The 25,275-nt window shown below is 48.3% G+C and overlaps 1 protein-coding gene across 1 annotated transcript in view; it reads right to left on the bottom strand.

The window, feature by feature from the left end:
- Positions 1–5,114: 5,114 nt before the first annotated feature.
- efl1 (elongation factor like GTPase 1) overlaps positions 5,115–25,275 on the bottom strand; it is a 75,417-nt gene continuing 55,256 nt past the window's right edge. The window contains exons 16-22 of the mRNA XM_085275653.1: positions 24,793–24,940; positions 13,040–13,169; positions 12,740–12,866; positions 11,626–11,830; positions 10,813–11,333; positions 9,313–9,497; positions 5,115–5,585 (exon numbers count right to left, since the gene is read on the bottom strand). Of these exons, the coding sequence (XP_085131779.1) occupies positions 5,397–5,585; positions 9,313–9,497; positions 10,813–11,333; positions 11,626–11,830; positions 12,740–12,866; positions 13,040–13,169; positions 24,793–24,940 (1,505 nt within the window). The 3' untranslated portion in view covers positions 5,115–5,396. The remainder of the gene's footprint in view (positions 5,586–9,312; positions 9,498–10,812; positions 11,334–11,625; positions 11,831–12,739; positions 12,867–13,039; positions 13,170–24,792; positions 24,941–25,275) is intronic.

Genomic DNA, 25,275 nt, shown 5'->3' with positions numbered 1-25,275 from the left:
CACAGTACGAGCAGCCAGTGTCCACCGGCTCCTCAGATCCACATTTCAAAAGCCCAGGATGGTGAGAACAAACGGGGATGCCTGGAGAGGGCAGGAAATGAGCACGATGGCTTCAGCCATCTTTTATATACAGTCTGGGACAAGGCTGCTCGAACCACATCGCTCTCACTGGAATCTGTCATTTAAAATGTTTGTTTTTAGCTTTAAATATTACCCAGTCCAAAAGAAAAAATGATGAATAAATAGGGAAAAAGAGGTGGAGGTGGTGGGGAGTCGCCCTGGATTAGTGGTGATGTTGATTGTAGAGCCCATCAGCCTCCACAGTGGGCCCAGGACACAGTGGGGTCTTTATATATATACCAGTAGTTTTGATTTAATCATCACTGGAAGCCTAAATCCCTCTGAAATGAAGCCAGTCGCTCCAACATGGTTTGTGTTCAGCTCTTTGCTTTGTGCCACATTCTCCGACGATCCTATCGCCTCTGTGTCCACAACAAAAACTTTGATTTTCAGTCGTGCGTCTCGCTCTGAAGGAGCAGACGCACACTGAAGCTTCAGCTCAGAGGTGAGGAAATCTGCTTAATAATTTGGTTCAATTGACCCTTTAAGGCTTAGATCTCCACAAACGCTCACTAGCTCTAATAACTCCACACTCCCTCGGTGCCCGGCCTCCTCGGCTCAATAACAGCTACTGTGGTTTGCGGTGGACAAGGAAGGGGGAGGAAAGGAAGGAGGGGAGATGGATGAGGTAATGGCAGAGGTAGTCCAGCTCAGCTCGTGGAAAACAAAGGCAATTAATTTAAGAGCAGCAGCCTCCAACCGGGCCTGGCCTCTCTGCAAAGACACAGAAGCAGGCGGTGCGATGAGCTGCTGTGCCTGCCGCGCATTTCTATAGTCTTTACAACCTGCTGGGGTAAAGACAGGAAGAGGCTTTTTTACTGTCCGTGCTGATGCAGCGAAAGGAAAAACTCCCGAGAACCCAGTTTGAAGCTGCGTCGAGTCAGGCCGTGTGACGGTTTCCTGCAGGAGCTCAGAGGGAACAAATCTCATTTAATACTTTTAACAATCAATACAAACTTTGATTGTTGCAAACAGGATGAACTCTGTTTCCTCCTTTGTGGCAGCAATAAAAGAGTCGTTCTAGCGCTCGTCTTCAGCCCATTTATCACTGGACAAATGTATCATATACATACTGTTTAATAATAGCAGCGTTGCAGACGGGTGTCTTTAAGTTGTCCCGTGTCACATTTCCTGGAGACGTTTTAATGCCTTTGTTGGCATCTCACAGCTGCTGTGGGAGCGTTTAGCAGGTTGATAGACGATCAAAGAAAATAAAAAGTTGGGCCATAAATCACGGCGAGTGTTGCTGCTCCATACAAAGTGGACATTAGAGCTGGATGACATCATCCCATCCGTCCATATCATGACCATTTACAGCAGGGGTGTCAAACTCAAATACACAGTGGGGCAAAATTCAAAACTGGAACAAAGTCGCGGGCTAACGTTAATATTTATTGAAACATATTTATTCCTCCAGATATAAGAATGAATCTTTTCTTATGGACTCAAACACGTTTTGCTGAAAAACTGAATATGGAACAAGCAAAGCTTAATACTAAACAATATATATATTAGCTGTATAATACCAGTAGGCCAGCTCTGATAGTAATTTGGTATGGCTTCGCGGGCCAAATGTAATTAGGTTGCGGGCCAAATTTGGCCCGCGGGCCAGAGTTTGACACCTATGATTTACAGCAATCTTACCCAAACAGCATCAGCCTCAAGTGGCCGTTAGAGGAACTGCAGCTTTGGGCATTTGTGATCCCCAAGGACCTTCTTGGGGTCCTTGGGGATCAGGACTGTCCGGCCTTCAGTTAGCCATTCCGGGTGTCTCTCGTTAACTAGCAGCTGGTTCATTTGTGCTGCCAGACGCTCGTGGAGTGCAGTCAGCTTCTTCAGCCAGTAGGCGTGAACCATGTCGGGCCCTGGTGCTGTCCAACTCTTCATACTGGAGACCCTTTCTTGGATATCTGCCACTGTGATGGTTACTGGACCCTGTTCAGGGAGGTCGCTGTGGTCAGCCCTCAGATCCTCTAGCCACTGAGCATTGCTGTTATGGGTTGCATCCTTCTCCCATATGCTCTTCCAGTATTGCTCCGTCTCCAGCCTTGGTGGTGCTGTTCTCTTATTGTTCCCTTGCCACTGAGAGTACACCTTTGCTGGTTCTGTGGAGAACAGCTGGTTTATTCTCCTGCCTTCTATCTCTCTGGTGTACCTCCTCAAGCGGCTGGCCAAGGCTGTGAGTCTTTGCTTGGCAGTTTCCAAGGCCTCAGGTATGGACAGCTTGCTGTATTTCTTAGGCACCTTATTTGTCGCACCTTTCTGCAACTCCGATAGTTGGCTAACCTCCCTCCGTGCTACTTTGATCTTGCCCTCTAGCCTCCTTCTCCATGGAGGGTACTGCCCCTTGTCGCTGTTCAACTTGTAGCCAAGCTGCTGCCGTATTGTAGATCAGCTTGTTAGTGTCGGTAATCGTGGTTGTAGGTATTGTCCGTAGTGCTGCATTAACATCATCTAGCAGACCTTCTGAGGGTACTTCACGTAATCTTGGTAACCGGCTACGGGGGATCCAGGTTTCAAGCTTGAAATTCATCCTGCTGGCATTTTAGCCGCGTGCTTGAAGCTGGACTCCAAAGATCTGGACCAGTCGCGGTCCTCTGGTCACTCAGTGGGGCTCCTTACTCTGTAAGTCACAAACAAACCAAACAGGAAACACAGCCTGAACTGTGTGTGTGTGTGTGTGTGTGTGTGTGTGTGTGTGTGTGTGTGTGTGTGTGTGTAGCCATCTTTCCCTGTCCTTCACAGCCTGTAAACAAGCCGGATGCTGCGTTAACAGCACAAAGAACCAAACACAAGTCAGCGTTTCACGGTGTGAACAACATACATGACCTGGGGGCGGACCTCAGTGGGCGGACCTCGGTGGGCGGACCTCAGCAGCCTGACAGCTCTGCCGTGTGTGTGTTTGATGGAGTGGCCCATTAGGAAGCACTCAGTCAGATCGCAGCCTTCCTCTGACACACCCAGGTGCATCATCCTCACTGTGACCCCTGACTGCCCACTTAGTTCCACCCGACAGTGTAACACCCACCCAAGACACCTGGACTAAACTCTGTTAGAGAAGGCCTTCATCAATCAGACACCCTCCCCTGTGTGTGTGTGTTCTCATGTTTCCTCTCTGCACACATTCACATATGCCGATCTTTACTTTGCTTCTTCTGGATGAAGACGGGGGTTGGTGTGAGTCCACGAGGGCAAAGAGGGAATGAAGGATTAAAGGAAGGATACGAGGATATGGAGCTGCAGTGATGCGACCGACCTCGATCTACATCCAGACGGTTTTCTGGTCAGGCTGTGAAAGCATGGGGCTCTGGGCGTGTCCATCAGATTGAACAAGAAACTCAAAAGCACAGAAAGAAGAAGCAGAACCGTAGATTTGTACTGAAGCACTGAGAGTCTGCCTGGCAGGAAGAGTCCAGCGACTGGAAGGACGGATTCATTATTATTACTTATTACTGCATGTTTGCAGAGCTCGTCATATTATTCTGACATGACTATTAATCCAGATGAACTTTACACTCATTTATCAGTTTTATATAAGTTAGAGGTGAGCACTGCTGTCTTACTACTTTAAATAGTTTGTGTGTGTGGTTTCAGAGTAGAGTCCATCCTGGTATTTGGGGGGATTCAGGACCAACGCGCAGGAATACTTGAGACCAACTCTAAAAATGCTTGTTTAATATCATCATATCTACCTTCAGCTATCATCCTAAAACACTTTGCAAACATCTTTTTTTCCTGGGAGCGTCGTGTTTGGAATTTTAAAGAAAAAAACATTTATTGATATTTTGCTGTGTTTACATTGTTATTAATATTTAAAAATTAGTATTTTTGATCATAAAAATGTATTTACTCACAAAAATAAAATGAAAACAATCAGCAAATATTTTAGAAATGCTCTGAAAAATTCAGCGAATAGAAAAATTTTCCGTCCCCCAGAAAAGCTGTCCGAGTGTTCGTTCTGCTGTCTGTCTATGAAGCTCCTTAACACTGAACAATAATCAATAATCAGTGAATACTCTCTGCCGTCGGTGATCCGCCGGCGTGTTTCACACTTACTGTAAAATGACCTGAAAATGAAATCTTTAGAAATAAGAATCAAAGAGCTCTTCAGTCACACGTGTCGTAAACGTGCGATGGACACGAGAACACACCCACAGACTTGCATCAGCCGAGGTCTCGCTGGACGAGCAGAGCCGGGACCGTCGGCCGGCCTATCAGAGAGGTTATCACACAGGCACGTGCTGTCTGATTGGACTAGGAGAGATGCTTTTGTTGCATCATTCAGCACACACATCTCTGTCTCTGCTCCACAGCATGTCTTTATCCTGTCTTCCTTCTCTCACCCCAACCAATCACAGCAGATGGCCCCGCCCCTCCCTGAGACTGGTTCTGCCAGAGGTTTCTTCCTGTTAAAAGGGAGTTTTTCCTTCCCACTGTCACCAAAGTGCTGCTCACAGAGGATGGTCTGATTATCGGGGTTTCTTTCTGATATTGTGGGGTCTTTACAGTAAAAAAACACCTTGAGGTGAGTGTTGTTATGAATTGTAATCGGACAGCTGCGTGGTTTCAAGTTCATTAATAATTGTACTAAATGTCACCTCGCGAGTTTTACAGTTGTGCACATGATGCGAGGTAGAAGCAGCCACGGTCTATAGACTGTATATAAAAGACAGACATCAACCCCATGTTGGCTTTTATGGAACCAGCAGTGACCATATTTGGATGAGAGGGCGGACGTTATGTCAGCTGGCGTGCCCGGTAAACACACCAACACGCTCTAACGACACCTCCACCGAGCTCCTGAGATTGATGATGCTCAGCAGCACTTCTGTTTCGGCACGCATGAGCGCGGCGTGCACAGAAACACCCGAGCCGACTCGGCTTCAGCTTTCAGGACTCACTCCTGCAGCGCCTGATTGGTTGGTGCCGAGTCCATACAGATGTCGTACCAATGAATTATTACGAGTAAATTAGTGAAGCAGAGAATGACGCGGTGCGATTGAAACACTCATTTATTCATTACTGAATGCTGCCATGTGATTGGTCAGTATCTGTGCACGGATGAACTTTTACCTGAAAACAAAACAATCTGTTTTAAAAATATAACAGCCTTTGTCATCGATGTATTTCATCCTCAGTGTGGACACATTATTCACTCCAAGTTATCACAAAAACTAAAAATGACAGGAAACCCTGCAGTTTCAGTGTCGTCGGTGACGGTGCTGCGCTCGATGTCAGCGGCGCCGCCGTCTCCCGAGGAGGCGTCCGGGTTTCCTCTATTTGTTCTTGCCGAGCGTCCTCTGTTTCTCGGCGTGCTCCACTATCTTCTCCTCCACGTACAGCCCTTTGCGGCGGCGGACGGCGTTCATGTATTTCAAGGCCTGGTTTTCAGAGTCGGCCTTCTCGCCGAAGTGCAGGTATTCTTCCTCGGTGGTGGGAACCCAGTAAGGATCGCTGCTGATCACCTGGGACACAGACGACGGACACAGACGGGATCAGTGTCTTCATCTGAACACAAACCACAGAGCTGCGTACCAACATCTACAGTATCATAAAAACATAAACCAACCAAATAATAATCACACGAGACGCGAAGCCAGAGGGACGGCTCTGCAACCGTTTCCGTCACCATGGTAACTTGTCACCTGGTCTGGGGCAGCTTATGGTTTTTGGATAAACGTCACAAAAATAACTCCTAATCCTAATATCTGCTGGAATTAAATCTACAGGCACGCGGCGAGGACGTGGACCGGGCTGGGGGGGTTGGACCTGAATGTCAGGAGTTCGGCGCATCGCAGCGTCTCAGCTGTCGAGTGAAACGGCGGTGCTGACGGCGCACCGGGCGGTAAAACGAACAGCTTCCTGCTCTCGTCTCAACTTTTGCTGTTGTTCTATATTTTTATTGATCTCCACCAACCACGGATAACACCTGTGAGGTGGGAGGAGCCAGCAGGTTTTCATGTGAGCGTGCACAGAGCCTGGGTTAACAGGCCGTGTGAGCTGACTTTGAGGTTTAGTTGAGCTGCGAACAGAAAGCGTGGCTTCCCAGTACAACCACAGTGAGCTGAAATGTTAAGTCACAGACAAAAAGACGCGGCGTGATGATCCTCAAAGTCCCGCCAGGACGTTTCCTCCTGCTTCCATCTAAATGCTGTGAGACTTCTCGGGATGCGACTCCAGCTAACATTCCTGACTCGCCTCAGTCAGCTGATAGTCTGAAATATCAAATGACGTCTTAAATGATATAATCAATGAAACAAAAACTGTTGATCCACTGAGCGACATTTGGATTATTAGTTTCATAAAGACGGCAGCAGCTCCTTCTGCACTGAAAGGACTGTTAGCGTGCACACACACACACACACACACACACAGCTACAGTAGCACCAGTACACTGGGGCACCTGGCTCTGGTTACACTGGGGCAGATGGTAGTGAGCGAGCTACAACAACGGGCGGCTTGCAGGAGGCAGCGCACACCACACGTGAGCAGCATATGCCGGAGCACAAAGGGACGCAGCAGGAGGGGGCGGCGAGGGACGAGGCGTCCTGCAACAGTCAATTAAGCCGGTGGACGCACAGAGTCTCAGACGCAGGAAGACGTTAAGCTCGTTTCGGCTGATCGTTCGCGTGGAAACGACACAAAAGGCAGAAAAGTTCAAACACAAACTAAAGTGACGTCATAGAGAAGCGAGGACGGCGCACGCTAACAGATGGACGACTAATCGTCTCTGTGTAGAAACACAGTTTTCATGCGCAGCTTTTTTTCCTGCTGTGTCACATTTTGTCTCACAGACACATCAGGAACATCACCGAGACCGCCACCGTGGGCGATTCCACGAATGCTTCGGCCTTTTCAGAGCCCCCGTTGGTCGAACGAAGTTCAGCGGGAAGTTACCGAAAGCAGGCGGCAACGTCAACGTGCAGGAAAAGATGAAGAAGATAAAAACACGACTGCAGCGTCGGAAAACTGAAGGAATCACTCGTGAAAACTGCCGCAGCAGCTCTAAGAGCAGAGGCTTCACACGCTCCCTGCCACGACCTCGTTGTTTCGGTCACTAACCGAGCCTCGGGACCATAGGTGAGGTCAAAGGTCATATTGTCAGCAACAAACACCTCACAAATGCACCTGGCTTATACTGAATCCATGTTGGAAACAATCGGTTCAACGGGCTTCATGAACGAAACACGTTCTCAGGCAGCAGAGCGGAAATCTGCAGAAACGTGGCGATTTGAAACCAAAACATGACCTGCTCCAGGTGGTTATGTGGTCAGCATCAGTTACCGTGGTGATTTGGCCGGGTTTTGACCTTTAACCTTGAGATTACAAAGTGATAACTGACATCGATTTTTCTGACCCCCCGAGCGTCGTCTGCAGTTTGTCATCAGTTAAAATCTGCATTTATTATTTGTGAGCAGTAGCTGTAGACTGTAGCTTATTTATTAGCTACAGTCAGGCTCTGAGTTTTATCAGGCCTCCAAAAACCAACAATGTGTCGCACACACGCAGACGCACACATGTAGCGGCAGACAGATGTCTCGGCCGATCAATACGCGACTCGCTCGCACAATTCTCCGGCGCGCAGCTCGACAAAAGCTCCATTCTGATGGAAATCTAATGTAAACGTCCCCACAGGAGCCACTAAAACCTTCCAGTTACACAACAACGCCACGCTGACAATCACCTCTCCGCCTCGCCGCTCATTCATATGTAAATCCGATATCCCGGTCATATCAAACGGCTGTCAGAGGAATGCTGACATCGGCACTGAGCAGCGGGACGGTCCTGAAGCTGGGGGGGTGGGGTCTTTGTGAGGACGCGTCTGCACAGAAATGAGATCAGACAGACAACTTTTAATGAGGTGAAGACAAAAGGCAGCGAGACAATGAGGCTGCTGTGTGTGTGTGTGTGTGTGTGTGTGTGTGCGTGTGTGCGCAGCTACATGTGGTTTCAACACTGATGTTTGGACGGGACACTGATCTGTTATTTTAAAAGACATCAAACCAGGACGCAGGACCAGGCTCCAACCACCAACACCTGCCTCACCTCAGCCGATTCATAGATGCATTAAATCTGCACTGTCGACGGTCCTTCTTTGACCTTTGTCACCTCACTGCCAGGACAAAGCGCCGGCAGTCCTCCTTTAAGAAGCCAGTGTCTGCAGCCTGACCTGCAGCCTCGCAGGTCAGGCTGTTCGCCCGATAATCAGCCTGAGGTCACATCACTCAGCTTCCAAACATTCACACATTAAATATCTGGGAAGCACCGTCTCCCTGGATGGCTCAACAAAATTTACACGTCATCTGCATGCAGGAGCATGCCCGCGCTCCTGCAGGAGAGGAGGCACCACCCGAAGTACGCCAGGGATCCAACAAACTACCCGCCGTCCGCGGCAGAAAGCAAAGATGCCACAGTGCAGCACCAGGCCTCTGCTGTACACACACAGTAGGAAGTTTTATATCATATTTTATTTATTGAGGTGTTCACAGCTGGTTCTCTACACTAACCTCGGTGTAACTCCCGGTAAAGCAGAGAAAATCAAACTAATGTGAAATATAAAGACTGGAGGAGCAGAGCGCAGTCATTAACCGCGGCGGATTAACGGCCTCATTATTATAAAACATCTTCTGTGAGTTTTCCTGCACCTGATCGGCGCGCTCTTAATAAATACCGAAGCATTAAAAACAAAGCGAGATCGCTCTGCAGCACGCCGACTCCTCTCTTCCTCTTCACAGACAACTTGACCCATAATCCCGCCCGACACGGAGCATATGGCCCGCAGGACGCTGATACGCGTGTCTGCGGCGGCTCGAGCCAGCCAAGCGGCCGGTATGACGGCCTAACGCGCACGCCGTCTATCGCGGCTTTGACTCCAGCTCCCCCTCGGCAGCCGTCTCGTTAACCAGATGGCCTCGCTGACCCGCAGCTCCACATAACGAGCTCAGGCAGACTGATCTGCGAGCGCGCGGCCTCGATCACACCTGCCATCGACCTGTGGCTCGGACGATCCAATCACGCGTGGACACGTGTCTGCATGCGTCCTCATTGAGCCGCTCCGTGTCCATGTTAGTGGTCAGATAATCACATTAAAAATGCTCCAAGAGGTCTGCAGCTACACCACCTGTGTCAGCATCCACCTCAAAGAGGCCCTCGCCCACTGCTGCAGAGGGCGGACAGGCAAAGTCTCCTCACCTCCCAGTGGCTGAACACCAGCTGCGGACTGGCCAATCCACTCGTCCTCTTGCGGATCTCGTCTGCAAACCCAAAGCTCTCAGCCACAGGCAGCACGGCCTTGATGGTGAACATGTCCGTCCCTTCCTTCATCTCTTCGTGGAGGACTCGGCCTTCTCGCTTCCCGAGTACCCCGTAAACACGACCTGGAGGAAGAAACGCAGCAGTCAGGACACTCGGCAGACTCGCCGCAAGGACCGAGTCCAAGACCTGGAACAGAGACCGAGTCCAGTTCAACACAAACGTCATAAATCAGTACGAATAAATACAGAAAAACAACCGATACAGAGACTGAGCCGTGATTCAGCAGAGGTCTCTGTGCTTCTTAATCAACCAGGCGCCTCGCTCTGCCGCCGCGGCGCTGATTCGGCTGACGGAGCGCTTCTCCGCTGCGGCGGATCCTAACAGGCCTGCAGATATTGTTTACCAACACAGTAAACGCCGTTTCAAGCCTCATTTTCATCTTAATGACTTTCAGAGGACAACAACTTAGCGAGTGCGATGGAGCATTAGTCAACCCTGAGCTTTGCAGGCTGAAATTACAAACTGTGACATTTACAGGACATCTCACCCTGAAAACGAGGGTGTGTGTGTGTGTGTGTGTGTGTGTGTGTGTGTGTGTGTGTGTGTGTGTGTGTGTGTGTGTGTGAGTGAGTGAGTGAGTGAGTGAGTGAGTGAGTGAGTGAGTGTGTGTGAGTGAGTGTGTGAGTGAGTGAGTGAGTGTGTGTGTGTGTGAGTGAGTGAGTGAGTGAGTGAGTGTGAGTGAGTGAGTGAGTGTGTGAGTGAGTGAGTGAGTGAGTGAGTGTGAGTGAGTGAGTGTGAGTGAGTGAGTGAGTGAGTGAGTGAGTGTGTGAGTGAGTGAGTGTGAGTGTGTGAGTGAGTGAGTGTGTGAGTGAGTGAGTGAGTGAGTGAGTGAGTGAGTGTGTGAGTGAGTGTGTGAGTGTGTGAGTGAGTGAGTGAGTGAGTGAGTGAGTGAGTGAGTGAGTGTGTGAGTGAGTGAGTGAGTGTGTGAGTGAGTGAGTGAGTGTGTGAGTGAGTGAGTGAGTGTGAGTGTGTGAGTGAGTGAGTGAGTGAGTGAGTGAGTGAGTGAGTGAGTGAGAGTGAGTGAGTGAGTGAGAGTGAGTGAGTGAGTGTGAGTGAGTGAGTGAGTGAGTGTGTGTGTGTGAGTGAGGGGTACAGTCATGGATAACGTGACTGGAAACGACACTGGTGGGAGACGGCTCAGCGGACCTTCAGGTCCTAATGTCCTCCTGCTGCTACAGTCTGTGCGGGAAGTTAAACATGCGTCTGCAGGAATACACGGAAGAGCAGACGACGGATTCCTGCAGCAGCGCATTTCCTGTAAGTGTGTCGTTAATGCGAATGGATGTTTGCACCAATCGGCAGAGACCAGCACGCCAAACAACGCAGCAAAACTACGACGTGTTTGTGCGACGACGGCGTGCAGCAGCGCTCTCTTACCCAGCACGTCCGCGGTGGCCATGATCTCACAGGTGTACATGGCGGCCATGAGTCTCTGCGGCTGAGCCTGGAAGGCGTGGCGGCAGGCCTCCTTCACAGCAGCGATCAGCTGACCGGAGACTGGCCCGTAGCAGTCAGAGGAGGCGGCGACCTCTGGCCTGCGTCTGGCGTGGCTCTGCCCCGCTGCTGCGCCCTCCGCCCGTGCAGACGTCTCGCTGCTTCCTTCCATGTTACTTTCCGCCGTAGCCTTGTGGCGCGTGGAGTCCTCTTCTACGGAGTCCTGGCGTTGCGGCGGGGCAGCGGACTGGACGTCCCACCTCTCCACAGAGAAGCAAACTCCCATCAGGGGCTCCTCGCACATGGGCCCCGACAGAGCCGCCAGCTGGAAGCCGCTGACGACGCTGTTGTCAAAATCTCGCAGCGCCATAGCTTCGCTGGCTTTGTCTCCGCGGCTCAGACACTGCCACACCGACGGCCGCTGGTATCCCTCCACGCTGTTCAGCAGGATGTTCGGACCGTACCTGGAGACACGGACATCGACAGTGAGGAAGTCTCCGTGGTGCTGCACCTCTTTGTTTGTGTTCATGAAGCCCTGAGGAGTTCAGCTCTGCCTTATTCTCATGAATGCATCTAACAGAGAAAACGAGGAAAAACTCGCACGACTCAAGTCTTCAGAACCTGCATCCAGCAGAAAGAACATTAGAAAGGGAAGTGCTGAGATGCACGACCACAAGTGTTAATGCAAGAAGCTCGCAGACACCATCAGATGCAAATAAACAAAGAAGCAGAATCAGAAAGACGCTCGAGTCTGACCTGCGAGGCCCGAAGGCCCAGATACGTTCCACGGCGTTCCTCCACTTCCTCCCCTGCAGCAGGCTCTCCAGCTGGGCCTTCAGGTCAGAAATGGCCTCCAGGCTCCTGACGCTGATGTCCAGACTCTTCCCCTCCCTCAGCGACATGTTTACCTGCTCCAGAGTCCGAATCACCTCCGAGCTGCTCTCCAGCAGACGGGTCGCCTCTGAAAGAAACCGCCGCATTACTGCCGTATCTTCATGTGATGGTTTAGCTTCACTCGGGCTGTTCTGCCTTATTTGGATTAATCTGGCACTGAAACAAAACTTCTAAACTCTGAAGCATCGCGAGTTTACGTTCAGGCCTGTGACTCCACCCATATTTTCCAAGTTTCATGCAGGAATGATCATCTTTCTACTGCCCAGCATGCAGCTGGCTAACCTTAGCATTTAGCTTACAGACACCATTCACCTCAGCGATCTGTCACATGCACGAGCATCAAGCACGCATCCTGTGATCCGGCGGTGGGTGCGGTTTGGTACAGAAAATAGTTCCTAGATGAAATAAATGTTTAAAATGTGCTGAGACGAGTTTATGTTCTCGGTTCCGGTTTGATCTCGTGATGGGGCCACTCGCTGACAGACAGTCGTACAGTGTAAACACAAAGTGTCCCGAGTTTCTCGTTCTAATAAACCAAGACTGTGATGTCATCCACAAAACAACCACTAATGCCATGGAGCCCATGTCCATCTTTTACGTACAGTCTCTGTTTCTACATTCTTTGTTTGTTTGATGAAGAGATGAAAATCTGCCATCGTTGATGTTCACTGGAGTGATGTTCACTCTTTAAGATGCTCACTGAATGTTTTCTGACTTTTGTTTTCTTGGTTCAAACAAAGAGCTGCACGTTCGGGCGACTTCCTGACAGTGAACCAGGAGATCGTTACCAGGTGTGGAGGTGGAAAGGTGGGCAGGGTTTGACCTTCTCGCGGTTTCCATGTAAACAATAAATGCCTGACTCAGAGCGCGTGTCCTCGTTCTTACAGACCAAGAGCTACAAACACTTTTGCCCTCAGACGTGGCACACGCCCCGCCCGCAGCCTCTCAGCGCGCTCGCTGCGTGCCTGGGTCTTACCCTGTGGCAGAGGTATCGCCCTGACGCCAACTGTGGCCAGCCTGTTGGGGGTGGTGAGGGTAACGAGGCCGCTGGAGTCCAGGTGTAGGGTGTCGGACGATCGACCCTGAGAGGCCTCTTCTTTGACCTGGAAACAGCCACACGAGAACACTGATTATCTGGAAATGTGATAAATCCGCCCCTTTCCTTCCGGATTCTTCTCCTCAGAGCAACGCTGAACGTTTTTAAACTCCGTCAGCAGACAGTAGAGCTGAATCACAGATTTCATACACTACCCTGGCCTCCAGCTCAGCGACTCACCTGATGAATGATGGCGACTTTCTGCTGCTTGCCCAGCTCCTCGTTCACCATGTCCACTTTGGGAGGACGAACCACCGTCTCTCTGAACGGGATGATGGGCTCAGACGCGCTGATCTCGATTTTAGCAAACCTTTAAAAAAAAGAAGAGTGGAGGCTGTTCTCTGTTTTCATAATCAGCCACTCTGACAGTCTGCAGATAGAGAACAGACACAGGCCATGGCTGTCGCCCAAAGGCAACGGGGCGACAGGATTCGGCTGCTCACAGGTCAAACACATCAGAACTGAAAACCTCGGACCGCCATCTGATGACGATTTCATGTTTTATTCAATTCAGTTTTATTGACACAGCGCCAAATCACAACAACAGTCGCTCGAGGCGCTTCATATTGTGCGGTAGATCCTACAATAACACATACAGAGAAAAACCCAACAATCACATGACCCCTATGAGCAGCACGTTTTTCAAACACAACATCTGGACCCATTTAACCAGGAAGTCCTTCAGACTAACGTCGTTTTTCAAGGCAGAATAAATCAAACACAAGAACACGTAAAAAACAAGACACAGTGAAAACTTGTCATTTACAGAAGTCTTTATGAGAGCTCTGCACTCTGCAGGGAGACGCAAGCATTCAGCTTCAATGTGCTCTGAAGGTTATTCCAAGAATAAGGAGCTAAATAAGATTAAAATATCTCAATAATAAAAACTCTGCACTCTGTCCGTCATCCAAACAAATACCCAAATATTTCTGGGATGATACTTTCAATAAAATCTCCTCCGAACATCTGAGGTGTGGGCTGATTTCCAGAAAACAACATGAATCGTCTGCATAGAGTCACTTTAGCCGTAATGGAAAATAAAATACGGCCAAAAATGAAACTTTTTTAAATCTTCACCTTCATCCTCTGGGGTCATCAAGTGGGTGTTCACAAAAGTCTGACGTAATCGATCCGATACTTCAATTCTTTTCTATTGACAAAGCACCAAATCACAAGCTCAAAGCACTTTAAACTGTAAGGTGAAACTCTACAATGGCACAAGTGATGCTTCCTGCTACAGGATGGAAGAGGATTTAAAAAAGTGGAATGAGTCGCTCCACTACAGTAGCTTTGCATGATTCACGGCCCCAAACAACCCTTATGTATCTGATCTGAAATAAGCCTCCCTGTAAGCCAACTTTCTTCTGATTGGCTGCTCCTCACGGTTTGTAAACTGTGCTGAACTGTATGAGGACGCCCTCCTGTGACATCATTCAGAGCCAAGAATAGAAAAAACCACACCTGTGTGAAACTGAGTGTAATTAAAATTAAAGCAAAGATGAAACTCGGAGTGAGGAAAAGTCGGGATACAAAATGTTCCCGTTGGTGTTTTACGCTCGTACAGACTCTGCAGGTGACGGTGCGAATGAAAGCTCCTCTCCAACGGGACGAGACGGCGTTAAGAGAAACGTCTTTGGAGTCTGTAATTACTGTCACAGCCACGAGTTTAAAGAAACTCTAATTAATATGAAATATTCTTTCAGATCCGGCTGACAGAGCGAACACAAAAACACGACACCTCAGAAAGCTGCACGCAGGTAGAGAGAATCTGTCCGGCCTATCAGACGCTTTGCTGCTAACGTTGAGTCGCAGCTTATAAACCAGCAACGAGACGCAGAGCTGCTCAAAGAAATGTCACCAGGATCTCAGAGGTGATGGACATCCTCCTTTTCTCTTTGATCATTTTACTGCGCGCTTGTTCGTTCTTGTGACATTCGATGACGTTGGATCCTGCGATGTACACTGAGACGACCGCTTGCTCCCCTCACGTCACACGTGTGGAGCGGCGCAGAGCCGTCTTTCCAATAATAAAATGATTTGTGGGGCATTTTAAAGATTTGGGTGTTCAGTAGAAATGAGTCAGAGCCCGAGTGCCGCAGCAAGGACACAAAGTGTTTCTCTAACATCATTTATACCCGCTGAGGTCCTCCACCAGCAGGCTGCAGAGGACAATCGCACTCATTAGTCTGCCCGTCTGCATTAGAGGCTTTACTGAACAACACAGATGCTTCCTGGCTGACCCCGGGGTCACTGGGTCACTCTGAAAAACACGCCTGTGTTTATATTTGTGCTGCATTAGCAGCGGCACCGAGACAGCGGGGATACTTCCTCGTTTAATCCAGTTATCCACGGTAACAGGTAATCCCTGCTGCTCGCCATCTCACTTAATGAACACTTGAAAAGTTTCTGTGAAAACGCCAAATTGAAAACGTACAGCTCTGTGTGTGTGTGTGTGTGTGTGTGTGCGCTGAATTATCGATCACTGGTGCCCATAAGCACTGAAGACTGGGCACCTGACCTAGTTTTGATGGGAGAGGGTGGGGTGTGGGGATAATCCCCTCGCAGCGGTGGAGCTGTGATGTCACAGTCTTGTGCTCGCCCGTGTGGCAGAGAACAGCGCTGACCTTATTCTGAACGTGATGCGCTGCGTGCCAGCGCTTACGTGGAGGGCTCAGGCTGCCGACACATCAACAAGTCACCCAGCCAGCCAATCAGACACTTTATGAAGCAGGTAGCTCGCCATCAAGTCACATCACCAGCCAAAATGTAAGCCAATGATCGAGCCATCCATCCAGCCAATCAGCCTTCATCTGAGCCAAGCAGGCAGCCAGCTGGCCGGTCAGCGATCCGCCGTCCTGCTCTGCCATCTCTGTCCCGAGCTGTCTGGCCTCGGCTCTAAACATAGCAGCAGCAGCGCTGCACGCGGCCTCGTTTCCTCAGCTGGAATCCCACAAAATCAGAGCAACAGGGAGCGCGGAGCGAGCCTCATGAGCGACTCTGCGCTGACGGACCCGCCGCACAAAGCCAAGAACCCCCCAACCCCGCCAGCAAAGAAGAGATCAATCAATCAATTTATTTATAAGCACTTTTAAAAACAGGTTGACTAAAGTGCTATAAAAAAGTAGCTCAGACACACAAAGAACAGAACAAACCAACCATGGAGATCCAGAGCTTTCATCTTTATATGTAATAAAAGGACGAGATGCTACAATCCCTGGTTAGGATAAGGGCTGTCCCCACAAGATATGAATACCCAACGTGTGTGTGTGTGTGTGTGTGTACTGTATGGGGTATTTTCTTGCACAGTGTTACATCATCCAAAGTGATTTTACTCGTCGGTCAGTGAGAGTGCATTGTGCTTTCGACTTGAGCTCTTACAATCAGTGTCTGCAGGAGTGCGTCCTTAAGTAGCACCAAGGCTGAAGCAATCATAAAACATTTATCCATGAAACTCCTCTAACGTCCGACAGCTGCACCCATGAACTGCACCACGTGCCGTTCCAGGCACACGTCAGCCTTTGTGTACCAGTATGTAAAACACCACAACCATTAGACACCATCTCCTGGACTGGTTCCAGTCAGAGCCGCCCTGCAGACTCTGCATCCAACATGGCGGAGCCGGAGCTTAAACCCAACAGCGAGCCGAGCAGCCGGCCTGAAGCGAAACGTTTGACAGGACCGGAGCGAGCTGTCTGCTATGACAGGAAGCTCAGAATATGAGTGAGTGTGTCGGCCAATAGGAACACAAGAACCCCCCCAAAAAAAGGACAAAGCAGCAACGTGACAACTGTGGCGCACAAAGCGGGCGGTTACTGACGCACTGAAAGACGATGAGCTGGTACACCGATATAATGCATGTGGGCGACCCACCTGAAAACACGTCGCTGATAGCTGCACGCCGCTGCAGCCGTGCAGCAACAACAACACTGTTGTGTGACTGGACACAATGCGCAACAACGTTGTTGTTTTTCCTGTTATTCTAAATCTAAAATCGATCCACAAAAACAGGAGGTTCTTAAAACCTGAGCCTGAACTTGGATCTGTACTCAGGTCCTCGTCTGCAGACGCAAAACATCAAAACTCTGAAAAACACATTTGTGTGAGTTCAGCTCCACAGACGCCGCACAGAGTCGGGCCTGCGATATTACAGGGAGGAGGTGCCTTTTAAAAACCATCAGAAGGGCACGTGTGATTGACCACGAAGGCCACCAGCTGAAACTGCCCCCCCCCCCCAGCGGGTCCTACCATTCTTTTCCCAGGTCCTGAAACAGCGCCTGCCAGAAAAACGCCAACAAATGTGGCAGCGTGCCCCGATCACACGGTGAGCGACACGCTCCGCTGCCCGCCGAACCCTCGCTCATCCAGCTTTACTACTCGATGATTTGCCACCAGACAAGATTCTTCATATCCAGCATGTGTCTGCGATGAAGGCGGCGACCTCTCCGCAGCCCGAGCGCTCCTCTGCAGGGACGGGATACCCCGAGAGGGGCCCGTTCCTCTCTTTGGCTCTCAGCAATCAGGCCTACACGGCGGAGCGGCTGGATGGGAGTCACTCCCGAGTCACATTATAGGCCACCTGGAGCCAAATAGCTCTGAGAGCCGTCTGAGAGCAGCAGGAAAAAGAATCTCTGAGGTGATGAGAAAATTCAGGCTCTCCAGCCTGACTGCCCGCCTGAGGTCTGGTGAAAACAATGCAGCACTCATCGCTGGAGTAATGATGTCCCTGTGATGGAGCATGTTCAGGCAGGATCTGGGAGACAGGCCAGTGACTGGAGCCAAGCGGAGAGAGGTCCTTGAGAAAAACTTGCTCTGCTGAATCATTTGCTTGCAGTTTATGTCTTACTGTGTCTGCGGGGGTTTTATTCAGACCTGTTTTCGTTCAATCGATCTCCACGGCCTCTTCGTTGCTTTTACAAATCGATTCTTGTGCTTCTGGTAAGTAAGCACATTCAGTAAAACCCCGAATTCGGAGGCTGAGGATGATGTCATCACTAAACACATGGCAGAAGACTTTCAGGGACACGGGTGTGTTTGCATCAGCTTCCTCACTGTCCTGTAACATTTCTGTGCTCGAATTTAATTTTATACAACAAATAGGCTCTGCTGCATATAAGGTAACATGAAGTTAGAGTTAAAAAGTGCGAATCCCACACACAGCATCACACAGTTTACGTTTACTTAGTAAATCTGCTCGGGATGGATGGGCAGGTTTGAGTAATGAAAGTTCACGGTTTGGGTTCAAATACAGAAACTGAGTTTTCCTGGTTGCTATGGTGACAGGCTCCCGCTGAAGACCCGACGATAACATGCGCCGCAGGCACGAAACATTCGCCCCACTGAAACATTAGCTTTGCAAATGTCTAACCTACGAAAACACGACCGGCGAACAGACTTTCATCACGACGGGAATCTTAACCGGTCACTTGACTGTGACCATCTGCTACTTCATGTTCTCACCACAAGTTATATTCTATTCTTTGGTGATTCAGTAAAAGCACTAGATGTTGCAGTCCCTGATTGTGCATTGCGTTAAATGGCGAGCATCTTGAGGCTGTTATGAGGAAAGGCAGCCCAGAAACTTTACCAGCAGCACACATCAGTGCGTGCCTCAGCTTTCTGTCTTTTACCCAGGCCAATCTCCCATTTTTGGGGGATTAGAGATCTGATCTAGGTTATCATATTAAGGTTTGGGACACATCGTCAGCAGTGGACCTTGGATTCATCGGGTGTTTCGGCCGTTATCACCAGACACCCTCATCCAAGGAGGCCCTGCCAGGGCTGATCAGGCCCCGGAGTGTCTCTGGTTTATGTTGACTTGTTATTTCACTTCTTCTTTTAGTTTTCTACAGTTTATTTTCTATCTATTCACTTCAACTGAGAGATAATACTTACCTCTTTAACATTTATGGAGCCTCACTTCTTCAAAGGGATAGAAAAGGTGAAAGAGAGGAGTAAGACAAAAGGGACACGACAGGAGAGCTGGAGGGGGGCCACACCTCCCCGCCGGATCAGGCTGTACACTCTACCTCCTCACTGCCTCCCAGAAAAGGGAAGAAGAGCAAATATTTTCTTTTCTCTCGCGGTTCGCTGACTGCCATAGCTGCCCAAGTGATGTCAGCCCTTTTCACCCACAGCCAGTGACGGGTCCTCTCAGCACTGTTAGCTAGCTCTCGTATAGCTGCTGCTGCGCCCTCTGATCCAATCTCTGAGCAGATAAACACTCCAAACACTTCGAATGTGCAGATTTACCTGTAACAGCAGGTACTGTTTCCTGTACATGGATAATGTTATTCAGGCATTTAATTATAATCTGTCCTCGTGAGAGCACAAGATTAAAAATAATGGAATTACATATGAAGCACATGTACAATACTGTGCAAAAGTATTGAGCCGCCCCTCATTTCTTTATATTTTGCTTCCTTTGAGTTTTTTAATTTGTCTTGAGAAACAATTTTCCAGCTTTCCGGAGCTCTTTTAAGGTTTCCTTTGAACATTGACTCATTTTCAGCTTTTTAAAGTCAAGACTTTAAAAACACTTTATTACTAGCAGGCTGTCACAAAAACACATCACTGATTCCAATTTCTTTAACTGGATCGATAAAAAATGCCAAAGATAACACAGTCTGACATAAAATAGTATTTTTGCCCCAAACAGGTGATTCCCACGGAGCTGTTAGCTAAGAATTCGGCACATCCCGACACTGGCGTGCAGCGGTTCCTTAAAAAAATCTGAAGATGAAAATGAATAATGTGCAAGGCCTAAACATCTTCTGAAACGCATTTACTTAAACAGGAAGACAATCCAGCAGAGACCTGACAGGAGAGATGCACCTTCAGCTGATCGTACCTGTGTTTCCAGGTAGGTTTGCTCAGGTCTCAATAAACCTTCAAACAAAATCCAGAGAAATAACAGCTGGCTCAAAACTTTTGCACAGGACTGTAACGGCCACTCAGAAACATCAAGCTGAAACTTGATGTTGTCCTGACCATGTAAAGACAAATTTGCCTTCGATGGGATTCATTCAGCATTCATGTAACTCTGACACACCTGCTTAACCACGACTGCAGGAGCCACATTAACTGATAACAGCAGCCGTGTTCATTGTGCCACCGTGCAAACATTTCTCAGAAATAGTTTCAGAGTCTCTATTGTTGACTTGGCCCCCAAATTTCTCAGATCTCGGAGCAACCAAGGACCTACTGAGATCTACTGTCTGATACTTTGAGACGGGTGTCCAACTCCAGGCCTCGAGGGCCGGAGTCCTGCAGGTTTTAGATCTCACTCTGGGTCAACACACCTGAATCCAATGATTAGCTCATTACCAGGCCTCTGGAGAACTTCAAGACATGTTGAGGAGCTCATTTAAATCAGCTGTGATGGATCAAGGACACATCTAAAAGCTGCGGCCTGGAGTTCCCCACCCCTGATCTAAAGGATCTGCTGCTAAAGCGAAGGCGAGCGACACCACGGGACACCTTCAGCGATCCGAGGAGTCCCCGCCTCGATGGATCCGAGGTGTTGTGACAGCACGAGGGGAACCTGGCCAGGCTATTTTAACGTTGGGGTGTACATTTGTATTTTAGCAAAGCCGCATGATAACAGAACAGACTGAATTAACAGTTTGGTTTTACCACGGATGTGCAGACATCTGTCACCGGATTAAATCCGACACGGAAGGAAAACTGATAATGAGAACTGATGATAGCGAGGCACAAAGTTATAAAGAGCTATTTTTATGCATCCTAAATGGATTTATGGATGTTGAGCCTTAATGGAAAAAGCTGAACATCGGAGATAATGGCATCACAGGAAAGAGCACGTCGTGCTGCCTGTGAATTCTGGTTTAACAAGGTTAAAACTCTCAGAAGAAAAGATGTGATGTGTCTTGATAAATGCACTGAGTGTAAATGCGATGCTTTAGATTGCTGCAGATACTGGCTTTAACGGCATCTGCATCGTTACAGCTGTGCAGGAAATCATTCTGATCTAATGACAAATAAACCTACTCGTTCATTGGCTACTTTATAATTCACTTTTTCTGAAATATAAATGTTTAAATGGTCAGGAAGCACAAATAGTGTGTAATTTTACTAATTACTGTGAAATAAAGGGACACTGTTCATCTAGTTTCTCCTGTTTAGACCTTAAAAGCTTCCACCTAACCTGCTCAGCCTGTCATGGACAGCATCCATGCAACAGCTTTCAGTGACTTGCAATTCATGTCTGGAATAAACAGACGACTTCAAACGCAAAATTACACACTGCTAAATATCGAAGATGTTGTGTTATCATTTGAGCAGCCGTGCGCGGAGAGCGGCAGTTCTCTCTAACTGATGGATTTCTGTTCCCCGCTGAGATGACAAGAACCGAGATTAATGAACACAGAGCAACTGTTCTTACGGATAAAAACTGAGTAAAAATAAACCGATGAAAACACGCTTTACACACTGCAAACAGCATCCCGTCGTACAATCTCAGCGATGTACAAAAAGCCGATTAGACGATGTACAGGAAATCTACAGGTGAGGATACTGGGTACCTAAAATGATCCTGCTTCACGGCACAGTCATCAAAGTTACACAAAAACAGGACACACTTCTTTGTTGATCACACAGACGTGGCAAATCCAGGCTGTTTTAATGTCTCGATGCTCAGTCATCCAGGTACGTAGATGCCAAACGTCGATTCTTTTCATCTGGACGTTTTCAGTGGGAGAAACGCTTCATCATCATCCAGGTGACTCCTTCAGTCTCAGCTCGTGTGGTTTTATAACACTGACATGCAGAAGATGTTTGAAAGGAGGTCACGAGTCTCTGAGGGGAATAAGTGCGGCCTGTTGCAGTCACACCTGCACACTGCAGGTTTTCACTGTGACATCTCTGCTGTCCTCTCTGATCCCGGATCAGACCCCAACTGATAGGGCTGTGCGATATGACCAAAATCTCATATGACATTTATAACGATATAAACCACAAAAATTTACATTTTCGGTGAATTCTGTGAATCTCGGGCAGCTCGACTTGTGTGAAGTGTTTTCAGCTGGGCGTCGTGTGCCTGGAGTCGAGTGTTTTGACCGATGGATTGAACTACATATTTTTAGACATAAGTTGGGATGGTTGCCATTTTCTTTGTGGGTATTTATTACACGGCGTGCTGCGGGGAAACGCCCGTTCTAATGTTTGAGTGGGAGGTTTATTTGGAGCACCTGACGGCTCTTCTTTGCTTCTCAGCCGTAAACTCTCTCCTTACTGTCACGTGATTCTTCCGTTGGTGGTAGCAGAGGTTTGGTGGGGGCCGGTTTCCTGCGTAATTTGCAGTGTCAGATGTTTCATAACCAACCCATGTCCGTGCTACAGAGGCAGCCCCTCGTTTAGGAATAAGGTCCTCGATTTGTTTGGACTGGTCCTTCTGTTTGTCATCATTTCAGTTTATTTTGAAAAACCTCAACAGGATCTTCAGCTTTATTGAACTTTAAGAAATTAATGTAGCCTCTACACTGACCATCAAGCCATGAAAGATATTGTTGTAAACTGTTTATTTTGCGACACCATGAAACAATAGAAGTAGAAGAGTTTGGCACTGGCTTGCCGGGTTCAGGAATCGGTGGATGGATTATTTCTGTTTGTGTTTGCACTCTTGGGTTAAAATGAGGTCGTGTTGCTGCCCACAGAAAAAAGCACCTTTTTAAACTTGTAACTGGCTCCAGTGTGTTTACTACCTGCCACACAGCCGTGGTTTAATGTTACAGGCGGGTCTTGTGTTCAGGTTTTCTGGAAACGCCATCTCTAAACTCATTCTCGGGTGATTTTGTGAGGCCGCAGCAGCGACACCAAATTTCCCCTGTGAAAATAATCTATGTGCCGGTCAATGAGCTCGCACTGTTCTTCTGAGGAGGCTGGCAGCGTCCAGACGGACAGGAGCAGCAGTCAATACGTAATGATAGCCAGATAATGATGGGCTGGAATTGGAAACAGATCAGCTCTGTGCCTCAGATGTGAGTCGCTCAGTATACGAACACACACTGTGCTCAACCTGCACTACGCAACAGCAGACGCGAGCAGGAGAGCACACAAACGCAGACGATCGATATGACCGAGACAGAAAAAGTCAGATATGGAGAAATATAAAAATTGAATACTGGGACAGCAGACGCCACGTGAGGAGCACGGTTATTAATACCAACGCAGTCCAAGTCAGACTTTCTGAAAAGTGGGACTTTACTTCATGGTGATCATTTCTTGGCTCACAGTCTAGGTGGAGGTTATTGTCGATCATGGAGACAGAAGACGCCGCAATAATCAACTAAAATAAGACGGACACAGCCACCACGCCCCCTGCTGGCTTTAGACGTCACATCCTGAAGCCTTTCTCAGAGGTTGCTGCACACATGCTGACCTATCATCAGAAACTCCGCCCACGTCTCACCATAGCTTTCGTTTGTTGACTGATCATTTTCTTTTTTTCTGAACAAACAAACCCCGAATACACAAAACCTGTGATGAAATGTTTCAGCACTTTTGTCGATGAATAAAAACGAGACGACAATGTTCCGGGGCGACGAGATCCAATCAGAATTAATTAAGTTGTATAGAGAGGCGGGACCAGTTTGGGGGGGATCCAATCAGACGTAAGCTCCTTGTTCTTGATCTTTCACTGACGATCAGGGTGTGAGGGAGGAAGCTCCCGTGTTTGTCATGGAGACGAGAAGAGCACACGTCACGCTTTGTAAACCGTGCGCAGCGACTCTCACCAACAACTCTGAATCAAGTTCACACCCACTCTGTGCTAATCTCACAAGATTTATTGGAACAAAACTAAATGAATTTAGATTAAATTATGATAAAAATGATGATCGTGGCGACTACTCGCCCATCACTCACTGCTCCTTCAGCCACCTCGCTCTCTGGATATTATCAGAACGTAATCTGATTGGTTAGCAGCCATATTGGAGAATTTCTCCAATCACACGGATGCTGAGCAGATTTTTTACTGTGCATATAAATCAGCGACCACATACATGCAGAATAATCTGCGTGAACAGTTTGGATGGTCTGATTATTCCAAGGCTTCAAAGAACCACAGGAACTGGATTAGTGCACCCAGCCTTGTTAACCTGAGCAGAGCTGGTTTCCCTTTTTGTCTTTATGCTCAGATAAATAAATTATAGTCAGAGTGACCTCTTGGATAAAGCTTCAAGTTGACCTATTCTGCTCACTACCTGCACCATCCTTTGATTCTTAGACATAATAATTAAGTTAACTGGGTATTATAGTAATCTAAGCACGATGACACAGATGCATGAAAATGTTTTCTCTGATGAGACTTTTCCTAAATGTTCCTTAAATGGAACGTAAAACAGATTTTTCATGGGAGTCGAAGCCCAGAGACGAACTGTAATTATTATGCCAGCATTAGAAACACTAGAAATCACTGATGTAGACATTTGATGTTGTTAAAGGATGAGCTCAGTTACTCTGAGTTTAAAACAAAATGACTGTATGGAAGCCAAAAGACACACAAGTGAATGTCATCAGCACAGAAATGATTAGAAATATCCTCAATGACTTAATCATGTCAGTCAAAGGCAGCATGCAGAAAGACAATAATAATGAACCCACGGTATCACTGATTGGCTGATTGGGTGACTGTTGTATGAGATGACCATATAAAGATATCCCCCTCTGTGACATCATATGGAGCCAAATGTAGGAAAACATGGAATAAACTGACTGTTTAGAGCATTCTGAAGCTCACAGAGGTTGCTGCACACACTGACCTGTTACTATGTTCATACATGAACATTCAGCGCAGGGACAGGAAGTGAGCCAAAGCAGAGCAGGTTTCTTTAACAAGTGTTCACGAGTGAACATGAACACTTTACATGCCTAACATCAGCATACAGGCAGACACACACGCACGCACGCACACTGACCGCTCTCTCAGGTCGTCCAGGCAGCGCTGCAGATGAACCTCGCCAGCAGTGACCAGAACGTGTTCTCCGGTTTCCTGGATCAGAACCTCGGCACAGGGGTCGGCCTGGTTCAACAAGCGCATCCCGCGCACCAGCTTTGGCATCTCGCCTGTCACAAACAAACGAGGTGGAAACACAATCATCGATTCGGCTGTGTGAGCGGTCGGAACGTCTACACAACGAGGAACACACTCTCAAACCTGACTGGACCTAACTGGTGTTAACCTCTGTCTCTGCTCCACAGCATGTCTTTATCCCGTCTTCCTTCTCTCACCCCAACCAATCACAGCAGATGGCCCCGCCCCTCCCTGAGCCTGGTTCTGCTGGAGGTTTCTTCCTGTTAAAAGGGAGTTTTTCCTTCCCACTGTCGCCAAAGTGCTGCTCATAGGGGGTCATATGATTGTTGGGCTTTTCTCTGTATTACTGTAGGGTCTTTACCTTACA

This window comes from Mchenga conophoros, linkage group LG1 (genome assembly GCF_057382185.1).
Source record: "Mchenga conophoros isolate Kocher_MC1m ecotype Shallow Benthic linkage group LG1, M_conophoros_male_GT1.1, whole genome shotgun sequence".
NCBI classification, from domain to species: Eukaryota; Metazoa; Chordata; class Actinopteri; order Cichliformes; family Cichlidae; genus Mchenga; species Mchenga conophoros.
This window is presented reverse-complemented; position numbering and strand designations above follow the sequence as displayed.